Source organism: Orycteropus afer, unplaced genomic scaffold (assembly GCF_000298275.1).
Source record: "Orycteropus afer afer isolate SDZICR_OR568_19922 unplaced genomic scaffold, OryAfe1.0 scaffold00039, whole genome shotgun sequence".
NCBI classification, from domain to species: domain Eukaryota; kingdom Metazoa; phylum Chordata; class Mammalia; order Tubulidentata; family Orycteropodidae; genus Orycteropus; species Orycteropus afer.
In genome coordinates, this window is record NW_006921626.1 from 13,077,286 (window position 1) to 13,097,930 (window position 20,645).

Below are 20,645 nucleotides of genomic sequence, written 5' to 3' on the forward strand. Positions count from 1 at the left end.
ACATGAGACAAAGTATATGTGAACTGCTGTATGAAAAGTGAATTTACTCTGTAAATCTTCACCCAAATCCTAATAAAAAAAAAAAAAGACAGGGGAAAAAAAAAAAAAAAGAATTAGTTGCTGTGGAGTTGACACTGACTCACGGCGACTCTACTGGTCAGAGTAGAACTGTGCTCCATTGGGTTTTCAGTGGCTGATTATTTTGGAAGTAGATCACCAGGCCTTTCTTCCAAGATGCCCCTGGTAGACTCGAACCTCCAACCTTTCAGTTAGCAGCTGAGCACATTAACTATTTATACCACCCAGGGACTCCCTGCTGTACATAAGCTTAGGTAAATTAAAGATGAGTGTTGTTCATACATTTCAAAAATTAAAGATGAGAAGTAAACCTGAAGTTGAAAGTGAAGAACATCTATACTTTGGGAATTGTCACTGCTGAGGGAAACAAAGAGGCTGCTTCTGGGATAAAGCTGACGGTCACCAAGCAAAGTCTATAGACCTGCTGCTCCCCATCCTCACGGATGGATGTTTGCTTTGCCACTACTCTAGTGCAGTGGCTTAAGGGTTTGCTCTGTTTTCTGGAAACAAAATGTTCTCTTGTACTCTGCCCCACCCCCTCAGGACTTACATTGGAGGATTGATAAGACCCGTTTAAGCCCACCTTTGGAGGACAGCCGCTTCCACTATGGTTTCAACTCCAACTATCTGAAGAAAATCATCTCCTACTGGAGGAATGAATTTGACTGGAGGAAGCAGGTGGAGATTCTCAACAAATACCCTCACTTCAAGACTAAGATTGAAGGTATGCTTCCAAATCCTCAACTGGAGTATGGGGTATGTGTCATGGGAACAGCCTTCTTGCATTATGTGACTTAGAGTCAGACAAATCTGGGGAGACCCAAAATCCAATTAAATGGTTATTGGAATATATAAAAATTATAGCCCTACGCAAATACAAAAAGAATGCAAAATCCCAACAAAGCCAGTGGTCCTTAGAGGTAGACAGTAAAACACAGTTTAAAAAAAAATTTGCAGAATGCAGTTCAGTGATCTAACTCTCTTAAGTAGGCATGTCTATGATATTGTGACTGGTTGAAGGTGCTCAGCCTGTTGGTCAGGGCCCTAAAGAAAATGGCCCTATCTGTCTACAGCTCTTGACCTCATGTCCAGACTGTCACTCAACCTCACTTGGCCAAGAAGGTATCTCTCAAAATTTGCTTGGGAAGGTAATACCAGTTTCATTTGGGATGAAGTAATAGCTTCCTTAGTGGAAAAGTCTCTTTTAACCCTGGAAAGATTTAGAATCAAACATGGAAATAAAAGAAAATGAAACCTACACTGGGACTTTTTTATGTTGAAATTGTGCCTATTTGGAATCTTGAATATTTGTAATACTTAAAAGAATGTGGCCTTTTTGAGTAATGGATTAGACTTTTAGTTGTAACTTAAAATAAGTGAGTAATAGATTTAGACTTGTGATTTTATATGTAAATCTTACGGAGTTTATATGCATTTTGGTATATTTAAGCTTCACTATATTATACATTAGACGGCTAGCGGTTCAAACCCACCAGCCACTCCTCGGAAGGAAGGTTGGGCAATCCTACTTCCGTAGTGATACTGCCAGAAACCCAAGGAGGGGTCGCTATGAGTCGGGGCCGACTCGACGGCACATAACAACAACAACAACATATTATACATTGGGAGCTCTGATAGCGTAGTGCCTAAGGCACTTGACTGCTAATCAGAAGGCTGGTGGTTCAAACCTGCCAGCCACTCCTCGGAAGGAAGATGGGGCAATCTACTTCTGTAGTGATACTGCCTCCGAAACCCAAGGAGGGGTCACTATGAGTTGTATCCAACTCGATGGCACATAACAACAACAACAACATATTATACATTAGGAGCTCTGGTGGCATAGTGCCTAAGGCATTTGACTGCTCACCAGAAGGCTGGCGGTTCAAACCCACCAGCCACTCCTAGGAAGGAAGGTTGGGCAATCTACTTCTGTAGTGATGCCACCTCGGAAACCCAAGGAGGGCTCGATATGAGTTGGGACTGACTCGATGGCAGTGAGTTTGGTTTGGTTATATTATACATTTTTCAGAATTCTAGGAATTACTTAAATGTATATGAAAGGCTTATTGTTCAATCAGGTCAACTAAAATTCTTAAAAAAGGAAATTGAAATAATAAATGCAGTTCCCAGTGTTTAAAGGAGTGTCATCAAGCAAGTTTATAAGTATAACCATCATTAATCAAAGATCCCTGGAGAATGACTTTCAACATTTGATAGTTATAAATACATACAATAAGATTTGTAAGCTGCATTCATGGAGCAGAACTAGGTCTTTTCATCCATAGCTTTACTAAATTGAATATTAACTTTTAAAACCAAAGTAATTGTTGAGTATTCTTTTTTCATATAAAGACCATCCTCAAGGTCACCCAAAACCTCCAGTGGACAATGTAGCAGGTGGGGCTTGCAGCCAGCCAGGAGGTTGAGTTGCTGCCTCACATGTGAATGGTGGGAACTTGGCTATGACCAAGCCTCCCTTCCTTGCTTTCTCCTCTAGCCTTTGTTGCGTGATGGGCAAATGGCTACGTCAGGTGGTGGTCAGGAGGAGGACAGGACAGGATGGATGGAAACCATGATTCAGAGAAGCCTGGGCAGCAAATGCCCTGTCCTTCAAACATGAGGGCACTGGGCTGGGGGTTGGGTGGGGTTGGGGGAAGCCTGGCTCTTTCTTTGCATTCTAAGCATTCTAAGCAGAATCCCAGTGAATGTCCTAGAACTGGAGCCTTTACTGGAAATAAGCCAGAGGCAGCTATATCTATCTATCTATCTATCTATCTATCTATCTATCTATCTATCTTGCAGCGATTATTTTGGATCAAATTTGGACTCCTCATGAGGATTTCTATGTCCTTTAGAGGATTTTGATGTCTTCTGCCATGAGCCTAATAGGAACCACTTCATATTCTTGTACATAATTTCCAAAGGTTGCATGTGGATTCAGCTGCCAAAATGCTTGGCTTTCTTGGGTGTGACTTGGTCCCTCTGTTGTCCCAATTCTTCAGCATCCATCAGCAGGTGTTGACAGGTGTTGGCAACTTCTGCACCCAGTCATCCTGCTGGGGCTAGGGATACACAGTCGAAGAGGATAGGATCCTCGACTTCACTCACAACTTCCAGACTGCTCAGGGGCATTGGTAGCATGCAGTGAGGCGTGCTATGAGGGAGGGTGCTTTGTGAGCCCAGTGTTCTACCCAGCAGTGTGAGGAAGGTTTTCTGGAGGAGATGACATCTAAGCTGAGACTTGAAGGATAAATAGTTTTCCAGGTTGGAGAGGGGAACAGTATGTTTAAAGACTCAGAGGCAGGAGGAGATAAAGGACTGTTTATCTCTTATGGAAGCCGCAAGTTTGAGACCAAAGCGTGACCCCACTGTGCCATCTTGGAGTTCCTAAGGATGTCACAGGATGTTGGGTATTTATAGTACACAACCTCCTTAGGTACAAGTGCTCCAAAGAGGACTTACTTAGCCCATGTGCTGTTCTGATGCACTTCCTCAGGGCTGGTGGACTAGCTGTGACCCTAGTCCCTGCGGTATGGAGTACTGTAAGAAGAGCTGGGCTCAGATTCAGCATGACTTGGGCCTGGTGGCCCTTTAACACATCACCTTTGCTGGGCCTCCCAGCCTGGGGTTAGTACTAGAAGACCTACCTCCTCCTTCTGTTTGTTGTCATCCTCTTCTTCCACGTATTGACCTTTTCAGGGCCCTCTGTGCCCCTGCTTCTGGCCCCTGTGCACCTGGCTCTTCAGGCTCAACCTGGTCCCCACCAGCCTCACCATCAGCCTCTCCATTCCTGCCACTTCTCAGCTCATTCTGTGATGAGCTTTTGATTCTAACTGATACCCTGGGCCTCCCACCACAGGATATCAATCTCTCTTTCTGTGAGAGTTTTAGAGTTTAGAGGGGCTTTAGGGGCCACCAGGTAAGTCAAGCCTTATCATGTCCAGCAAGGAGAAGGGATTTGCCCAGAGTCATCAGAGGGGTGCAGGTTCAGGGTCAGAACTCTTCTTCCTTCAGCCCATGGCTGCTCTCCAGGCTTGGCCCTCTCCTCACACCCTTACTTCATCATCCACCAGGTGCAGCACTGCCTTCCTAAGTCAACTTGACTCCTGGTTTCTGACCCAGCAACCTCTGCTTGGAGCACGCTGTGGCCTCTATAGACCTATAGGGAAACCCAGGGAGAGAGTGTTTCCTTCCTCAAAGGGATAGAGGGGCAGATGGTGTAAATTGGGAGGTGTGAGTTTTTAAATAATAATAATAAAATTGAATATATAATACATGCACAAGATATAAAAATCAAAAAGTATGCAATGAAAAAGTCTCCTTCTTGCCCTACCCCTAACCACCATCTGTCTTCCTCCCCAGAGACAATGTCTCCTTTTCTCAGAAATGTTTCCGGAGATGGCCAGGCATACTCAAGTGTGTGTGTGTGTGTGTTTCTAATTTAACTCAAATGATAATGTGGTAGAATTTGAATAAAAAGTAACCTCACATCATGCAATGTGTTCCAAAGGACATGAGATAACCTACTAAAATAAACTTTAGAATAGGGGCAAATTTAGCAACATAGGACACCCAGGATTTATTGTTAAGTGAAAGAAAAAATAAAGTTCCAAAATAGAATGTATGTAGCGTTCTATTTTTGTTAAAAGAAAGCTATGTTCTCTAAGCATTTTTTTTAAAAAGTCTGAAGTGTCACAGCCAAGAGGAACCTAAGAAGATATGACAACTAAATGTAATGTGGTGTCCTGGATGGGGTCCTGGAGCAGATAAAGGACATTAGGGGAACACTAAGGAAATCGAAGGAGCTCTGGTGGCATAGTGGTTAAAGCATTCCACTGCTAATCAAAAGGTTGAAGGTTGAACCCACCAGCTACTCCTTGGGAGAAAGATGAGGCAGTCTGTTTTCATAAAGACTTACAGCCTTGGAAATCGTATGAGGCAGTTGGTCACTTTGAGTTGGAATCAACTCAGTGGCAGTGGGTTTGGTTTTTGGAAGGCAATCTGAATAAAGTGTAGACTTTACTCAATAATAGGTAGTAGTGTTGGTTCATTAATTGTGACCGATGTACCATACTGATGTAAGATGTCACTAATAGGGGAAACTACCATTGTCCTGGAGTGAATTCTGACTCATAGTAGTCCTTTGGACAGAACTGCTCCGTAGGGCTTCCAAGGCTGTAATCATCGGAAGCAGACTGCCACATCTTTCCCTCATGGAGTGGCTGGTGGGTTCAAACCACCGAACTTTTGATTAGCAGCCAAACATTTTAACCACTGTGCCACCAGGGCTCCTTCTAGGGGAAGCTAGATGTGAGTGTATGGAAAGTCTCTGTACTATCTTTGGAACTCTTCTATAAATATAAAACTTGTAAAATAAAAAGGTCATTTTTTATAAAAAGATGAGATGTGCAGCACACTGTTTGCTTCAGGCAACGGGATTCCATGAGATATTTTTTTTCTCCTTTGGTTGAGCCTGTGTTTTCTGAGTTTTCTCCCACAACTACATATTATGTGTATAATGAATTAACAATGCAACAGAACAAAAGCATTGGATAGATCACACTACCGACTCTAGCCCTTATGGTGGAGGGTTCCAGTTATGTCAGCAACCCTGACTGTTGGCCCAGAACGTTCAGGAGGTGTTGGGGCAGGGCACTGCTCAGCAGGGGGCTGCTCTCTTTGGAGACGCAGAGGCTCAGGGATGCTAGGGGAACCTCAAATCCACTCCCATGCCCTTGGCTGGTGTAGTGGTTCCAAGCTCTCCACAGTCTTTACAAAATGTCTCCATTTAAAAACAAAAAAAGCAACCCCCCCCAAAAAAAATGTTATGCATTTACTATGTATTCATGGTAGAAAAATTGAAGAGTACATATAACACAAAGAAGAAAATGAAAGCACTTGAGATTCTACTGCTCAGAGAGAACTACCTCTTACATTTTTGGAGTTTATGCTTCTAGAATTTTAAAACTCATATATACCCAATAATATCCAAAAACATGTGACTGTTTATTAAAAAATGGACCATGCAATATATATATAGCTTGGTAATTTTTCCACTTTTTAAATTATTAAACAAGTATACATTGAGCCCTTCTTGTAGCAGAACTGTTCTAGGCTCTAGGAATATTACAGGGAACAAACAGGTCTGGCCCTGCCCTTGTGGGTTCACATTTTAATAGAGAGATAGCCACTAAACAGTCGTAAGAGTCGGTATGCCACCAAAAAAAAAAAAAAAAACCACCAAACTGACAGCCATAGAGTCAATGCTGAGTCATAGTGACCTCCATAGAGTTTCCAAGGCTGTAAATCTCTATGGAGCAGCTGGTGGGTTTGAACCACTGACCTTCTGGTTAGCAGCCAAATGCCTAACCCAGCAGACCACCAGAGCTCCTAATGCAGTATGCCTGGTGGTGATAAATGCTATGGAGAAGAATGAAGCAAAGGAGGGAATGAGGAAGCCTGGAGAGAGGGAGCACTGCTGTTTTGTATCATGAACAGGGAAAGCCTCAGGGGTCTCCTGAGCAGAGACCTGAAGGAAGTTCTGTTCCCTGTGGGAAAGGCGTTCACCCAGAGGGAACATCAGGTGCAAAGGCCCTGAGGCAGGAGTGTGTCTGTGGTATCCTGGAGCAGAGTGAGTGAGAAGGGAGGTGGAAGGAGCTGGGCCTTGAGGGGTACCTGGGAGCCAGGTCCTGTAGGACTTTGTGGGTCAGAATAAGGACTTTGGGTTTTACACTGAGGGCAATGGAAGCCAGGATTGGCTACATACATTTGTTGGGCCCCATGGAAATGAAAATACAGGATCCCTGGATCAGAAATTAAGAACTTTAAAATAGTGAGTGCAGAGCATTAAACCAAATGTGAGACCCTTCCGTGAAGCTGCTCCTGATCAGCAGAGCCATTGGAGGGTTCTGAGCAGAAGAGTGGTGTGATCTAATGTGTTTTCCCAGGATCGCTCTAGCTGCTTCGTGGAAATTATCATTATAAACTACAAAGAGTACAAGGACATAATGAGTAGGACACTTGTTACAATGGGCAGCCTGCACGTATCCTAGAAATGGATTATGAGTAAAGGACATAATGTTGTTTGCCACTGAATTGATTCTGACTCATAGCCACCATAGAGGACAGAGTAGAACTGCCCCCGTGGGGTTTCCTAGCTATAATCTTTAAGGGGGCAGATCACCAGGTCTTTTCTCTTACAGAGCTACTGGTGGGTTCAAACCTCTGACCCTTAGGTTAGCAGCTGAGTGTTTAACCACTGCATCACTCCTTAAAGGACATATAATAGACATTTTAAGGATATTAATACATGTATTGCCCAGTTGTTCTCTAGAAAGGAACTGTTCAAAAATGATGAGGCCCCACTCATTATCTAAGCTAAAAATAGCAAAGCCAAATGTATTTATTCTAGTAAAGGAGAGCCATGCTGGTCAGCCCAGTCTCTCTGAGCAGAGTGAACTGATGATCTTGTGTGGGTTTAGGAGAAATGTGGACTTCAGAGATTAGTGGATATGCAGAGGCATAGGTGTGGGTGTAGGGGGGAATCATTTGTAAAAAACATACTAAGGGAGACTTGTTGATGGGATGGTACTCGGAGGACAGTTTATTGGCATGAACCAGTGTTTAAACTTGATTACTTCTAATTTCTTCTTATATCATTTGTATACAAGTACCCATTTCCCCAGAGACCTGACAGTACTGGCTAGTACCTTTTTTTTTTTTGCCAATTTAATGGGAAAAAATGCTATTAATTTTCAGTTCTTAGAATACTAACTGGGTGGCATAATTTTCTTCTATTTGCCATTTTTTTTTTTTCTAATGAATTGCTTATTTGTTCCCTTTAGAGATTAAGGCTATTCATTCTTTGTCAGTGGTCCCTGGGTGGATTTACAGCCTCAGAAACCCAATGGGGGTCGCTATGCATCAGAATCGACTCAATGGCAGTGGGTTTGAGGTTTTTTTTGACTGACCAAAAGGTTGGCAGTTCAAACCCACCCAGCACGGCTGCAGAAGGCAGGCCTGATGATCTGCTTCTGTAAAGATTATGGCCAAGAAAACCTTATGGAGTGCAATTCTCCCGATACATGGAGACACCGCAAGTTGGAATCGACTTAGTGCATTTGCTTTTTATTCTTTATCAAAGATGCAATATACAGATAGCTCTTCCCTAGTTAAGTGCCTCTGTGAAAAGGGATAATAATAGTACTTCTCTTGCAGGTTGTTGGACAGGCCAGTGAGTGCACTCGTGTGGCTGGCAGCATGGTGCAAGGATTGGCTGTTCTTGCCAGCCATCCACTGTCTATGCTCTAGCAGGTAGAGTGCCTGACCTGATACTCTGTGGGCTGCCTGTCAGGACTATAGCTCCGAAGCTGTGGGCTATGTCCCCTCCCTACCCTGATTGTGCTTTGTTCCCCCAGGCCTGGATATCCACTTCATCCATGTGAAGCCCCCACAGCTGCCTGCAGGCCGCACCCCGAAGCCCTTGCTGATGGTGCATGGCTGGCCTGGCTCCTTCTACGAGTTTTATAAAATCATCCCTCTCCTGACTGACCCCAAGAACCACGGCCTGAGCGATGAGCATGTTTTTGAAGTTGTCTGCCCTTCCATTCCAGGCTATGGCTTCTCAGAGGCATCCTCCAAGAAGGGTAGGGACTGCTAGAAGCGATGTGCCTGCCCAGCCCTTGCCCAGCATGGGCAAGATTCTCCCATCAGGCACTTCTTTGGGGAGGAGGATTAGGCAAGGTGTTGAGTAGGACTGAGGATGCTGGCGAAGGGGGTTTGGAATTAGAGGGCAGAGGCAGCTGGAAGGCATTGTTGCTATGTGAGGGCCAGCACATTTTCTTAGGATTTGAGGAGTGCAGAGGGGGAGGGGCTGGGCAGAGCACCAGTCACAGTGTTCAGTGCTGGTTCTGGGGCCTGAACTCTAGTGTTCTCAAGACTTCCTCACTCAGGGGCAGGTCTGTGTCTGGGCCCTAGACTGTTCCAGGCTAGCAAGGCTGATACACACGGTGAATGTAGGTGCACAGGTACCTTACAGGGCAGGGGCTAGCTTGAGCTGAAAGCACCCCTCCTGACCTGGCAGAGGACCGGCAGTTATTCACAGTCCCCTCTACCAGAGACTGGCCCTGTCAGGACGCTGCCTTTTGGAGCTAGAACCCCACCCTATCTTTTTGGCCCTGGGATTCCTCCTAGCTGTCTATAGGCTTCCTTTCATTTCAGCTTGGGGGAGGCAGGCCTGAGGAATTTCACAGGGTACCTGAAGGCCCCACGGAGTGACCATCGTGTGACTCAGTTCGCTTCTCCCTTACCCTAAACCAGGCTTGAATTCAGTGGCAACTGCCAGGATCTTTTATAAGCTGATGCTGCGGCTGAACTTCCAGGAGTTCTATGTTCAAGGTGGAGACTGGGGCTCCCTGATCTGTACCAACATGGCCCAGATGGTGCCCAGGTAAGGGTCACTTTCAAGTGTGTATGTGTGTGTGTGTGTGTGAATTGTATGTGCACATCCCTCTAAGAGGTGGTCTTCTGTGCAGTGTTGTCCACTGGCCACTGTGCCTGAACCTTGGACACCACCTCCCCTTCCCCCAACCCTGCCAGGGATGCTATGGGCCCAGGGAAGAGCTGGGAGGGTCCCGTCATTCAGCTGTGTCTGGGCCACTTTGACCTAGATCCTCACTCTGTGTAGTATAACACAGGTCTGATGACTCTGTACCAGGTGTCCAGGTAGAGAGGGCCAATGGGGGGAGGGAAGAGACCTGACTGGAACTTTCTAGAAGTTGAATATCTTTGCCAAACCCCTTTCTTCAAATTCCTGTGGCTACCCTAGAGGGGCAGGGGGATGAAGGGGGCTTGGCATTGTACTTCTCAGCTTCTTGTCTTTTTTCTCCTATCTATTCTGCCCTCAGCCACGTGAAAGGCCTGCACTTGAACATGGTTTTCGTTGTAAGAAATTTCTTCACCTTGACCCTTCCTCTGGCACAGCATTTCCGGAGGCTTTTTGGCTACACTGAGAGGGACATAGAGCTGATGAGCCCCATCAAGGAGAAGTTCTTCTATAGCCTGGTGAGGGAGAGTGGCTACATGCACATCCAGGCCACGAAGCCGGACACCGTGGGTGAGCATTCTCAGGGCGGCTGGAGCTGGGCCTTCTTCCTTAAGGGCTGACATCACAGACATAAATGGCTTTAGGTCCATTTCATTCAACAAGGTATACAACCAGGGAAACCTTACTATCCCCCCCGAATACTGCTCACAGGACTGGAAGCCTTTTCTAGGGAACTCCAAGTTCTTTTGACCATAGAAGTAAATTTGTAACAGTCATCAAATCCCCAGGCCAGACGAAACAACTCTATTTAGCTGATTCAATGATTATAACGGCTTTGACCTCTGGTTCCCCTCACCTCTGAGCCCTAGTCCTCTGCTGGGAAGCAGAAGGATAAAGGATGGGGAGAGGAAGAAGCCTGAAGTGTGGGCAGCTCTGGGGCTGCGGAGGTGGAGCCCCAGCAGAGGAAGGGAAGAGGTTACCTCTGGGCCCCTAGGGAGAGGTTCCTGTGACAGTGAGGGAGGGCCCAGAAACCATTTCTACCACCAGGATCCTGTTAAAAGCATAATTCTTTTAAAAAAGAAAAGCATAATTCTTTTTAAAAAGGTAAAACCATACAAATATAAAATGAGCACGTTCATAGATACTATTTAGCTCAGTCGTTGTAAAAGGAACCTGTAAAATAAAAAAAAAATTTAAATGGTTCAAAGGCAATTAGGAACACTGAAGTCAATTTGCTAATAGATTCAAAACTGCTCAGAAATCCACAGGGAAAGTCTCAATTACATCGCCACTGGACAAAATTCATTTGCTTCTCTATGAACAAAAAGCATTGCATTAGTATCAGTTTTCTACCATTTATAGACCTGTACAGTAGCTCAAAGACAAGGGAAGACAGGACCCCAAATAGAATCAGATAGCCCCATAAGGGTCCACTAGAAAACTCAAACTTTCACTGGAAGGACAGCCACCAATCCTTTTGCCTATTTCAAAAACTTTATTTACAGTTTTCGTGACGTCTCATGCTCACATATATAAGACAGCCCATAATAATAATAATAGCACTTTATAAAACTGGTCTTTTTTTTCTAAATATAAAAGTAATCCATGTTCCTTGCCAAAAGATTGAAAAATGCAGGAAAAACCCCAAACAACTGAAAAGACAATCACCTCTAACCTCCCCTCCCTTCCCAGTCCTCTCTCCTCTTCCTAGTCTTTAAAAGAACTTGCTAATATTTTGGCTGATGAATTTTCACAAATGGAATATACCCCCATAACAGCAGTCTCATCAGGAAACAGAACATGACCCCAACATCCCAGAAGGCCCCCTGTGCTCTCTTTCTAGGCACACCCCCACCCAAGGTGAACCATTCTCCAAATTCTAACAGACAGATTGCTTTTGTTTGTTTTTATACTTTACACGAATGGAATCAGAATATGTATTCTGAGTCTAGTTTCTTTTGCTCTGTGTTCTGTTTTGAGAGGTTTATATATGTTGTTCCCCCAGCCATTTTTAATAACTGCACACTATTTTAGCTTATGGGTATATTTATATATTTATTATAAATATGTTTAACATTTTCCACTTTAACATTTTTTACACGTACAATTCAGTGCCATTAATTACGTTCATCTTGCTATTTAACCATCACCGTGATCTGTTTGCGAATTTTTCTGTCACCCTGAACAGCTCAGTGTCCTAAGCAGTGAGTCCCCCATTCGCCTTCCCTCCCATCCACCCGGGGTTAACCACGAATCAGTATCAGTATTTTTAACTGATAACCTGTTTTGGACTTTTAGATTGTTTCTCATTTGTCTCTAATTATGCTGTTGTTGTTATGTGCTGTCAAGTCAGACCCGACTCATAGTGACTCCTCCTTGGGTTTCCAAGGCAGTATCACTATAGAAGTAGATTGCCCCATCTTCCTTCTGAGGAGTGGCTTGGTAGGTTTGAACTGCCAGCCTTCTGGTTAGTAATCAAGTGCTTTAGGCACTACACTACCAGAGCTCACGTCTCTAATTGTAGCATACCAAAAAAAAAAAAAAAAAAAACCAAACCCACGGCCATTGAGTCAATTCTGACTCATAGTGACCCCTATTGAGTTTCCCAGGCTATAAATCTTTATGAAAGTAGACTGATTGCCTCATCTTCCTCCAGTGGAGTAGCTGGTGGGTTTAAACTGCTGATCTTCTGGTTAGCAACCAAATACCTTATGCACTGTGCCACCAGAGCTCCTTACTATATAGCTCACAGCTAGTATAAACAGAAAAACCAAACTCACTGCCGTGGGGTCAGATCCAATTCAAAGTGACCCCTCCTTGGGTTTCTGAGGCAGGCAGATTGCCCAACCTTCCTTCCAAGGAGTGGCTGGTGGGTTTGAACTACCAGCCTTCTGGTTAGCAGTCAAATGCCTTAGCCATACAGACCAAAAAATAAAACCAAAGAAACAAAAAACCACTACCACCAAAACAGTTTTTGAAAATGCCATTCATATATATTTCTCATTTGGACCTCACAAAACCCAAAGTCACAGACCTTTTCATTTGAAAGAAACTGCCTGTACAGTGTGTGACGCCCGTGAAGTAGTGGGGAGGTGTTATTATCCTCATGTATCAGATGAGGATCGCAAGGCTGAGGGTTAAGGAAGTGAGTTAAGGGAGAGCAAACATGGCTTCCTGTCCATGGCCCACTGTGTAGGACCAGCACCACACCTCAGTCCTGAGTGGGCCCCTGGCTCCCAGCCTGAGTCCCTCCCTTGCTCCTTCCCACCCAGGCTGTGCTTTGAATAACTCCCCTGTGGGGCTGGCTGCCTATATTCTGGAGAAGTTTTCCACCTGGACCAATTCGGAATTCCAAAACCTGGAAGATGGAGGCCTGGAGAGGTGAGATCCCACTTGCCCCTGCCATTGGGTCCCCATTCCAGCAGCCACATTCTTCACCTATTATCCTCCTCCTCATCTCATCTCTGGTTGCTTTGTCTTGGTGGGAGGTGGTGGTAGTGGTGATAGGAGGCACAGATTAGCAAGTTCCAACTGTTTTTGGCTGACCCTCCACTTAGCCTTTTCTTATGGATGAGGAAGCTTAGGCACAGGGAGGTCTAGTGACCTGCTCAAGCCCACAGTAGGGTGGTCAGGAATAGGACATAGCTTGAGATTTTCCATGCTACGTTTGCTAAGCAGCCATCTCCTGGTGTCTGGGAGTCATGAGAGTGGTGTTCACCCTTCTAGAACCTAGAGTCTGGACCTTTCCTTCCTGAGCCCTGGGCTCCCTGCTCCCCCAGCTTCATGCCAGGAGCTGGCATCATGGCCACAGCTGCTCACTCTGGAAGCCAGTCAATCCCCGGAGTGTAGCTGACAGGAAGATGTGAGGGTCTGTCCCATTACCCAGTCTTAGAAGGCTGCAGCTTCCACACAGCAGGGACTCTCAGGTCTCTGGCCAAACTCAGGCTTCATCAAGGTCGCCTCTGAACCACCTTCTCTGAGCCCATTACTTTCTTTATTCCTTCAGCGACTCACAGCATGAGACCCAATGCTGGGGTGGGGGAAGATCATGAAATGAGAGGGATCCCTGCCTTGAGGAAGGAACTGTGTCTTGGCCCTGCTCTTATCACCTAGAGCCATGCCATGAGTATAATAGGTGCTTAGTAAATATTTGTTGAATGAATGAGTTCTAGAATACAGACACACGCATAGGACCATCGCAGTCTAGAGGGAGGAGGAGTTGATTAGTCTACAGACAGGGAGAGGAAGTGACTAGAAGAATGTTTGGGCCTTGAAGGGGTAGAGTTTTTCGTGCAGAGAAGGGAGAAGGAAATGTAGGCAAAGGAAGAGCAGAAGCAAGGATTGGTGTGATTAAAATGAAAGGTGTGCTTGGACTTGTGCGAGGCTGAAGCAGGTACACTGGGGCCAGACCATGAACTCATTCTTATAGGCAGATCCTCCGAGAGTCTTGGCAAGCCCTCACCCTGGGATCTGTTTCTCTACCCCACAACCAGCAGGACCCAGGGGTCCATGTATCTGTTAGGACCACTCTGGCAAGAGGCCTTGTCCTGCTCCTTGCCCACAAATATGGGGAGCAGCTGCCAGACATAAGCTCCCCACCCCAGGCCCAGACTGAACCCTTGAGCCACCTCCTACAGCTCCTGCTGGGCTACAAGGAAAACCAAAGCTTGAGCAGTGGACAGACATAATCAAGTCTGTGTGCTACAAAGATCTCTTTCACTGCAGTAGGACAAAAGATGGTTATTACAACAGTTTTCAAGCTGGTGTAGTACTCTGGAATAGGGCTACCTGGGTCAGGAAGCCTGGCCCCTCCTTCAACAGGCATCTACAACTTGGAGCCAGTTCAGGGCTCAAGTGCTCAACATACCCAGACTGTAATTTGTCTGCCCCCTCTCTGGACTTGGAACTCCTCATCTTTCTCTCCCTAGCATCTAACATGGGGCCTGGGCCCAAGGGCATCAAGAAGGAATGACACATTCTGGATATCCATTTTATCGCTTTCTCTTGAATGGACAGCTTGCTGTTAGAAATGAGCCAACCAACAGAGTAAACATGGTGTTCCTGGCGCTTCTTGACCCAACTCACTCTCCCCACCCCTACCTTCTTCACTCCCTGCACTTTAGCCAGGCTGCATACTCCCCAGGCAGGTCCATGGTGCTGCCCTCTATGCTCAGCCTTTGTGCCTTTTGCACATGGTAATCTTCTGTCTGATACCCTTCCCCCCAATTTACTTTCCTTTAAAGATTCAGTGCACAAGGGAAGAAGCAGCCTTCCCTAACTGCTCCCTCCGTCCAGGCAGAATTTGTCATTGTGCCTCGCTCCCCTACCTCTGCCAGTACCACCAGTGGCTTATGCTTGATCTCCCTGCTGGGCCACAGGCTTCTCTAGGCAGGCACCCAGCCCGATTCACCTTTGGATCTTCTATACCTAGTCAGCACCTGACACAAAGTAGGTGTTCAAAAGGTGCTTTCTTAGCAAGTGAATAGTAGTACAACAGTACCATTTTAAGGGAGCTCTGGTAGCATAGTGCCTAAGGCACTTGACTGCTAACCAGAAGGCTGGTGGTTCAAACCCACCAGCCACTCCTCAGAAGGAAGGTTGGGCAATCCTAGTTTCGTATTGATACTGCCTCAGAAACCCAAGGAGGGGTCGCTATGAGTCGGGGCCGACTCGACAGCACATAACAACAACACCCTTTTAACAGATAAATTTTGGGATGCCAACTTCCTGGCAAACAGGCTGCTGCTATTAATGAACCTGAATGTAATGCTTTTACTTTGCAAATTTCTACATCTTTTCCTAGTATTGATTCTGTTTTTACAAGAGGAGAAACTGGGGCACGGACAGGGTAAATAATTGCCAAAGTCCCAATGCTCTATAGTAATGTGGCCGAGACCAGATGTGGGTCACTAGACTTCTGGCTCTTTCAGGAAGCAATGCTGGGTTCAAAGGAAGACGGAAGCCAGACTTCATTCCTGCTCCCAGGAGCTCAAAATCCATGCAGCCCCAATAAGTGCTGCAAATCCCATAGAATTCTAAGAAGTGGGAGATTCGTTGCCCTGGAGAAATCTGAAACCAGGCTTCTAGAGTGTGGGGTTGGAGGGACCCACTAGAGAGAATCATGGAGCTAGGGAAGGGCAACATGGTTAAGCAACCATAGTTAGGAGCATAAGTCCTAGACCCAAAGTGCCTAAGTTTAAATCCTAATTCTCAAGGTTATAACAGTACCTACATCTTATAGGCTGCTGAGAGGAATACATGAATTAATCCATGTAGAGAGCTTAGAGCAGTGCCTGCCTCGTGGGTGGTAAGCACTACCTTCACCATCGTATTAGTAGCTGGTGACCCAGGGCAGGTTCTGAACCTGTCTGTGGAATGGGGATGATGGCACCAGCCTAGTAGTAGCCTTATCACAAGGGTAAACCACATCAGCACAGCACCTGGCAGATGTGGGAGCTGGAAAGTGGCAGCTCCTATTTATACTGCAGCTGCTACTGGTGCTGAGTGTGGCTTCCTGGTCTGCTTCCCAGGAAGTTCTCCCTGGATGACCTGCTGACCAACATCATGCTGTACTGGACAACTGCAACCATCGTCTCCTCACAGCGCTTCTACAAGGAGAACTTGGGTCAGGGTATTAACGTCCACAGGCATGAGCGGTGAGCCTGGCTGAAGCCTGTAGTGGGGACCTCTTAGGCAGGGAGCGGGGGACTCCAAACATGACCTCAAAGAGAGGCATTTGGTGGTGGGAAAAGTAAAGCCTGGCCTAGCTCCCCTCTGCAGTGTGCACTGGGTGCCTGGGATGAGAACACTATTTAAAGAGGTCAGGGTGCTTGCAGAAATCCCTATACCTTTCCAACTGATACCCAGAGGACGCACCACACCTGGGCTCTAGATGTCCCTAGGGCTTTGACCTGATACTGCACTGATGATTCTGGGATGTCCCCAGCACCCTGCTGGGACCAACTAGTTTCCATAACTCACATGGAGACCCTCAGGCAACAACAGTAAAGGGAAGGGAAGGGAGAGCAAAGGTGGAAATTGGAGGTTGTCTGACCCTCACTCTGGGATATGTTCTCCATCCCTCCTCCCAGAAAAGAGAAGGTCCTTAGTAGGTTGGAATTGAGGGGGTGGAGTGGGAAAGATCGTTAAAACCCTGGGTCTATCCTTTTCTTTATGGCTCTGAAGGTTCGTGAGAGTGGGTGAGCTGACCCCCTCTCTCAAGGCCCCTACCCCCAACTCTGAGCAACAGAGAGAGGTGCGGGGAGCCTCGCCTTCAGTGGGATCTTTCCCCAACCCCCAGGATGAAGGCCTACGTGCCCACGGGCTTTGCCGCCTTCCCTAGCGAGCTAATGCACACCCCGGAAAACCTGGTGAGGTTCAAGTGTCCGAAACTGCTCTCATATTCCTACATGCCCCGTGGGGGCCACTTTGCTGCCTTTGAGGAGCCAGAGCTGCTTGCAAAGGACATCCGCAAGTTCGTGGGGCTGGTGGAGCGGCAGTGACACCCAGAGGGGACTGGAGTTTGCCACTAAGCCAGCCTCAACCCCTCACTGCTAACCTTCCTTTTTACATGGAAGCCCTCAGCCTCCTAGCGCTCCCCTTGAAGCAGCCCACACCCTCCCTGCTCCCTGGGCAGCAGGGCTGGTAGGAAGGAAAGACCTCCTTTTCATGGCAAAAATGACTCTTTCCTAAGGAATGAGTTTGTATCTTTCCCCTGCCCATGCTGGAACCCCATGCTCACTCCCTATACCCTCTCCATCCCACCCCACCCACGTGATAAGACATGGCTTTGATAATAAATGATTTTATATCTAAGTGATGTGCTTGTCCCTGACTCCACATCAGCTGGAAGCTCTGCAGCTTGCACTGGGGAGGGGGATCTCACCTGGGCTCTCTGCTGCCTCTCCTGATGGGAAGGGGAGGCCTGCTGGAGTCAGGCCACTAACCATGGCCATGCTGCTTGGGGACCCCAGTGCAGGAGGCTAGGCTGCCCTGACAGACAGACAGACAGACGCATCCCGCCTCCACCCACTCCCTCCCAGTACTCCCTCCCAGCGTGCTTGGGCAACTCAGGAGTCCAACCGAGTGAGTGCTTAGGGCAGGTCAGCAGGGAGAGTGAAATTCATTTCATTTCAGGCTGTGAAATGGGCCCCCACTTTGGGCCTTGCTGCAAAAATCCTCAGCCAGGCCAGCTGCAAACAAGCCCAGGGCAAGTCTAGTGAGCGGCTGCAAGGCCCAAAGCCATCTGGCTCAAGCTGTCATGCTTGGGAAGCCTGTGGCAGCACCGCCTGTGCCCAGTGTGCCAGATTGGGCCTCTGGCGCCACCTGGACTCAAGAAGGAGGAAGCGCTTCAGGCACAAGACCAAAGTAGCTTCCCAGCTTAGGAAGCATTGGAAGAAAAAAGGCAAAGGAGGGCTGCCTGTCCTTCCTGCTGAGATCACAGTTCAAGATCAGTGCACGGCCCTGCACCCAACCCCAAACACTCTCCTCCTCTTTCTGCCCTGGGCTGGAATCCAGCCCCGTGCCCACCCATGCTCCAGCCCCTGGCTGTCCCATCCACCTTAGAAGATGCAAACAAACAGGATTGAGGGCTAAGCCCCCTACTTGCTGCCCTGAAAAAAGCAGAAGAGGCTGGGTCTCAGTATTGTGCCTAAATGGACACTTTATTAATGATCTGTGGTTGTTCCTGCCTGCTGTGGGGATCCTGACCCAGGCATAGCATCACTGGCAACATTGTACAAAAACCCAGAGAGCCAGATGAGGGGGTATGTGCACAGCTGGCTGAAGCCTGCTGCAGCCAGCATGGCCCTATCCCTTCTCTGACTCCTGGGAGCAACTTCCAGGGGCCACCTATGCTGAGGGTGGGGGATGTGGTGAATGACTTAGTATGAGGAGGAGGGAGCTACACTGAACCTGGGTTCCCATCTGCACCCCAACTCAGACCCCAGAATGCTGTATGTAGGCGTTTAAGTTATCAGGTGTGTGGGAAGTATTCAGAAGGGAGGTCTTCTGCTGGTGACATTTCTCCCTATTACCTTCTGGAGTCACCAGGGCTAATAGTTCTGTAGGACAAAATTCCAAGACATGATTTTGGCTAAAAATCACTGGGAACATCATTCTAGCTAGGAGCTAGGAGCTTGTGCAAGAGAAGGGGACCTGGGAAATGAGCAGGCCCTAGGGGAGCAGGTAAGGTAGGGAGCTGAATGTACAACCCTCATTGTTACTGTGACCAGAAAAGAGTACCCACTGGCCCTTAGCTGGTATTCCAACCCATCCTGCCCACCCAAGAGCCTGAGCCCCTGACCTTCCTGGGTCTACCTTTTCCAGAGCAGTGGAATTTGAAATTGTGGAGAGAATTCCTGGACTCGGTCAGCATCAGAGTCAAGCCGCTTCTGCTCCTGCATCTCCTCTGTGCTTGGCTCCCCCAGTTTGGCCCAGCTGGGCAGTTTGACCTCAGGCCTCCTGATACGTAGAAGCCACACTGTCGGCAGGGGTCTGGGCTGAGCACTGCCCTGGGAGAGTTCCACTGATATTTTGAATGGCACCATAGGTCTGCTGCTGCTGTGGGGACAATGCTGTCTTCTCCGAGGCCAAGCTGTTTAGAATCCGGGGCACATATGGCTGCCAGAAAATGGGGGAGTTAATGCTTTGGGTGGGGTGGGCATGAGATTCCATACCCATTCCTCCCCCACTGTCCACAAGTGTCGTTCACTCTCTTCATCCCAGCAAGGCTCGTAAAGTAAAAGACATACACAATGAAATCACAGTAGACTTAGGAAACCAGGAGCCAAAATGTGCTGACTGCAGAGCTTCCTAGCAGCCAGAGCAAAATGCAAAACACAGTCGTTACCCAGTTCTCATCGTGATAGAGAAGAAGCACATCATTTCTCAGCACTGGACTCTAAAGGAATTTCTCACTGAATGTGGGAAACAAGTGTCTGTTGACTGAGGGCTGGCTTAGAGTGCTTCCAAATGAATTTCTTGGTTGCTGAACAAACCTGTGTGAATTACGGTCCCTCTGGTCCCAGGCTTCAGAGGCTGACCCAGGCTTAGCCCTGTTCCCCTCTTCCCCAGACCCAGGCTGAGAAGTGAGGGAATACATTGTCCACCAGCCCTGCCTCCTCCCCTGCCTGGCTGGCACAGCCACAGGTATGTCCCTCAGCAAGAGATTTTTCTGAGGACTTTCTCCTCTGGGGCTTGTGCAAGGACAGACACTGATAAGAGGGCCTGACACCTGGAAAGGACACCTGCTTATGGCACTGGTCCAGGTGTAGGCAGCTCCATTTCTCTTGTCCAGCCCTACTATATGAGCTGGAAGCAGAAGACCAAGCAGAATGGGAGTCCTGGTGCCTTTCTCACATAGCGCCTTCATTTTAAGCAGGTGCTCAGTTCATTTGTTGAATTAAAACGGGGGGGGGGGGGTTGTGGGGGGAAGCTTGTTTGACCTTGTCTTGGTGTCTAGCAGAGAGCCTCAGCCAGGCAGGTGCCAGTGAGTGGCTCTGATAAAGCCTTACAGTATTGCTTCACTAAAGCCAAAACCTCACCATGCATTAAATATGCAGCAAAGGAAAGTCAACAAGGAACTGAAACCACTGGGGGAGGGGCTTACTTTGGGGCAAGTTATTGTCTCAGTGGCTGATGTGGCTTCACACATGCAGGCCCCCCATCCAAAGGGACTAGGGATGTCTTTTCGGTTGACAAAACTCAGAAACCCACCTGCCATGTCATCAGGGGCCTTCAAAACATGTTTTCCTGGGGCCTATCTAGTTAGGACCGGTAAAACCAGAGGAAGAAAGGAAATAAATGCTTGAGTTTGAACCATTGCTTACTGTGAATGGTGGGGGCGCAGCAACCTCAGGCTCGCTTCCTTTGTCACTTGCTGATTCCTCTGTCTGCAGAGAACAGCCAAACATTGCAATGGTAAACAAAACTGATCTTCCTGTACCAACACCCTCCAAACAAACAGACAATTAACACCCAGAATAATAGTACCAGCTGGCACCAAGCACTTAGCAGCAGCCCA

General features: G+C 47.3%; 2 protein-coding genes across 2 annotated transcripts in view; one reads left to right on the plus strand and one right to left on the minus strand.

Moving 5' to 3' along the window:
• The window catches only part of EPHX1 (epoxide hydrolase 1), a 25,936-nt gene extending 8,812 nt beyond the window's left edge, over positions 1-17,124 (plus strand). The window contains exons 2-8 of the mRNA XM_007936969.2: positions 622-802; positions 8,496-8,723; positions 9,397-9,526; positions 9,984-10,192; positions 12,895-13,003; positions 16,153-16,278; positions 16,923-17,124. Coding sequence (XP_007935160.1) covers positions 622-802; positions 8,496-8,723; positions 9,397-9,526; positions 9,984-10,192; positions 12,895-13,003; positions 16,153-16,278; positions 16,923-17,124 — 1,185 coding nt within the window. The remainder of the gene's footprint in view (positions 1-621; positions 803-8,495; positions 8,724-9,396; positions 9,527-9,983; positions 10,193-12,894; positions 13,004-16,152; positions 16,279-16,922) is intronic.
• Positions 17,125-19,075: 1,951 nt separating this feature from the next.
• The window catches only part of TMEM63A (transmembrane protein 63A), a 44,059-nt gene continuing 42,489 nt past the window's right edge, over positions 19,076-20,645 (minus strand). Inside the window, exons 21-22 of the mRNA XM_007936970.2 lie at positions 20,452-20,514; positions 19,076-19,243 (exon numbers count right to left, since the gene is read on the minus strand). Coding sequence (XP_007935161.1) covers positions 19,076-19,243; positions 20,452-20,514 — 231 coding nt within the window. The remainder of the gene's footprint in view (positions 19,244-20,451; positions 20,515-20,645) is intronic.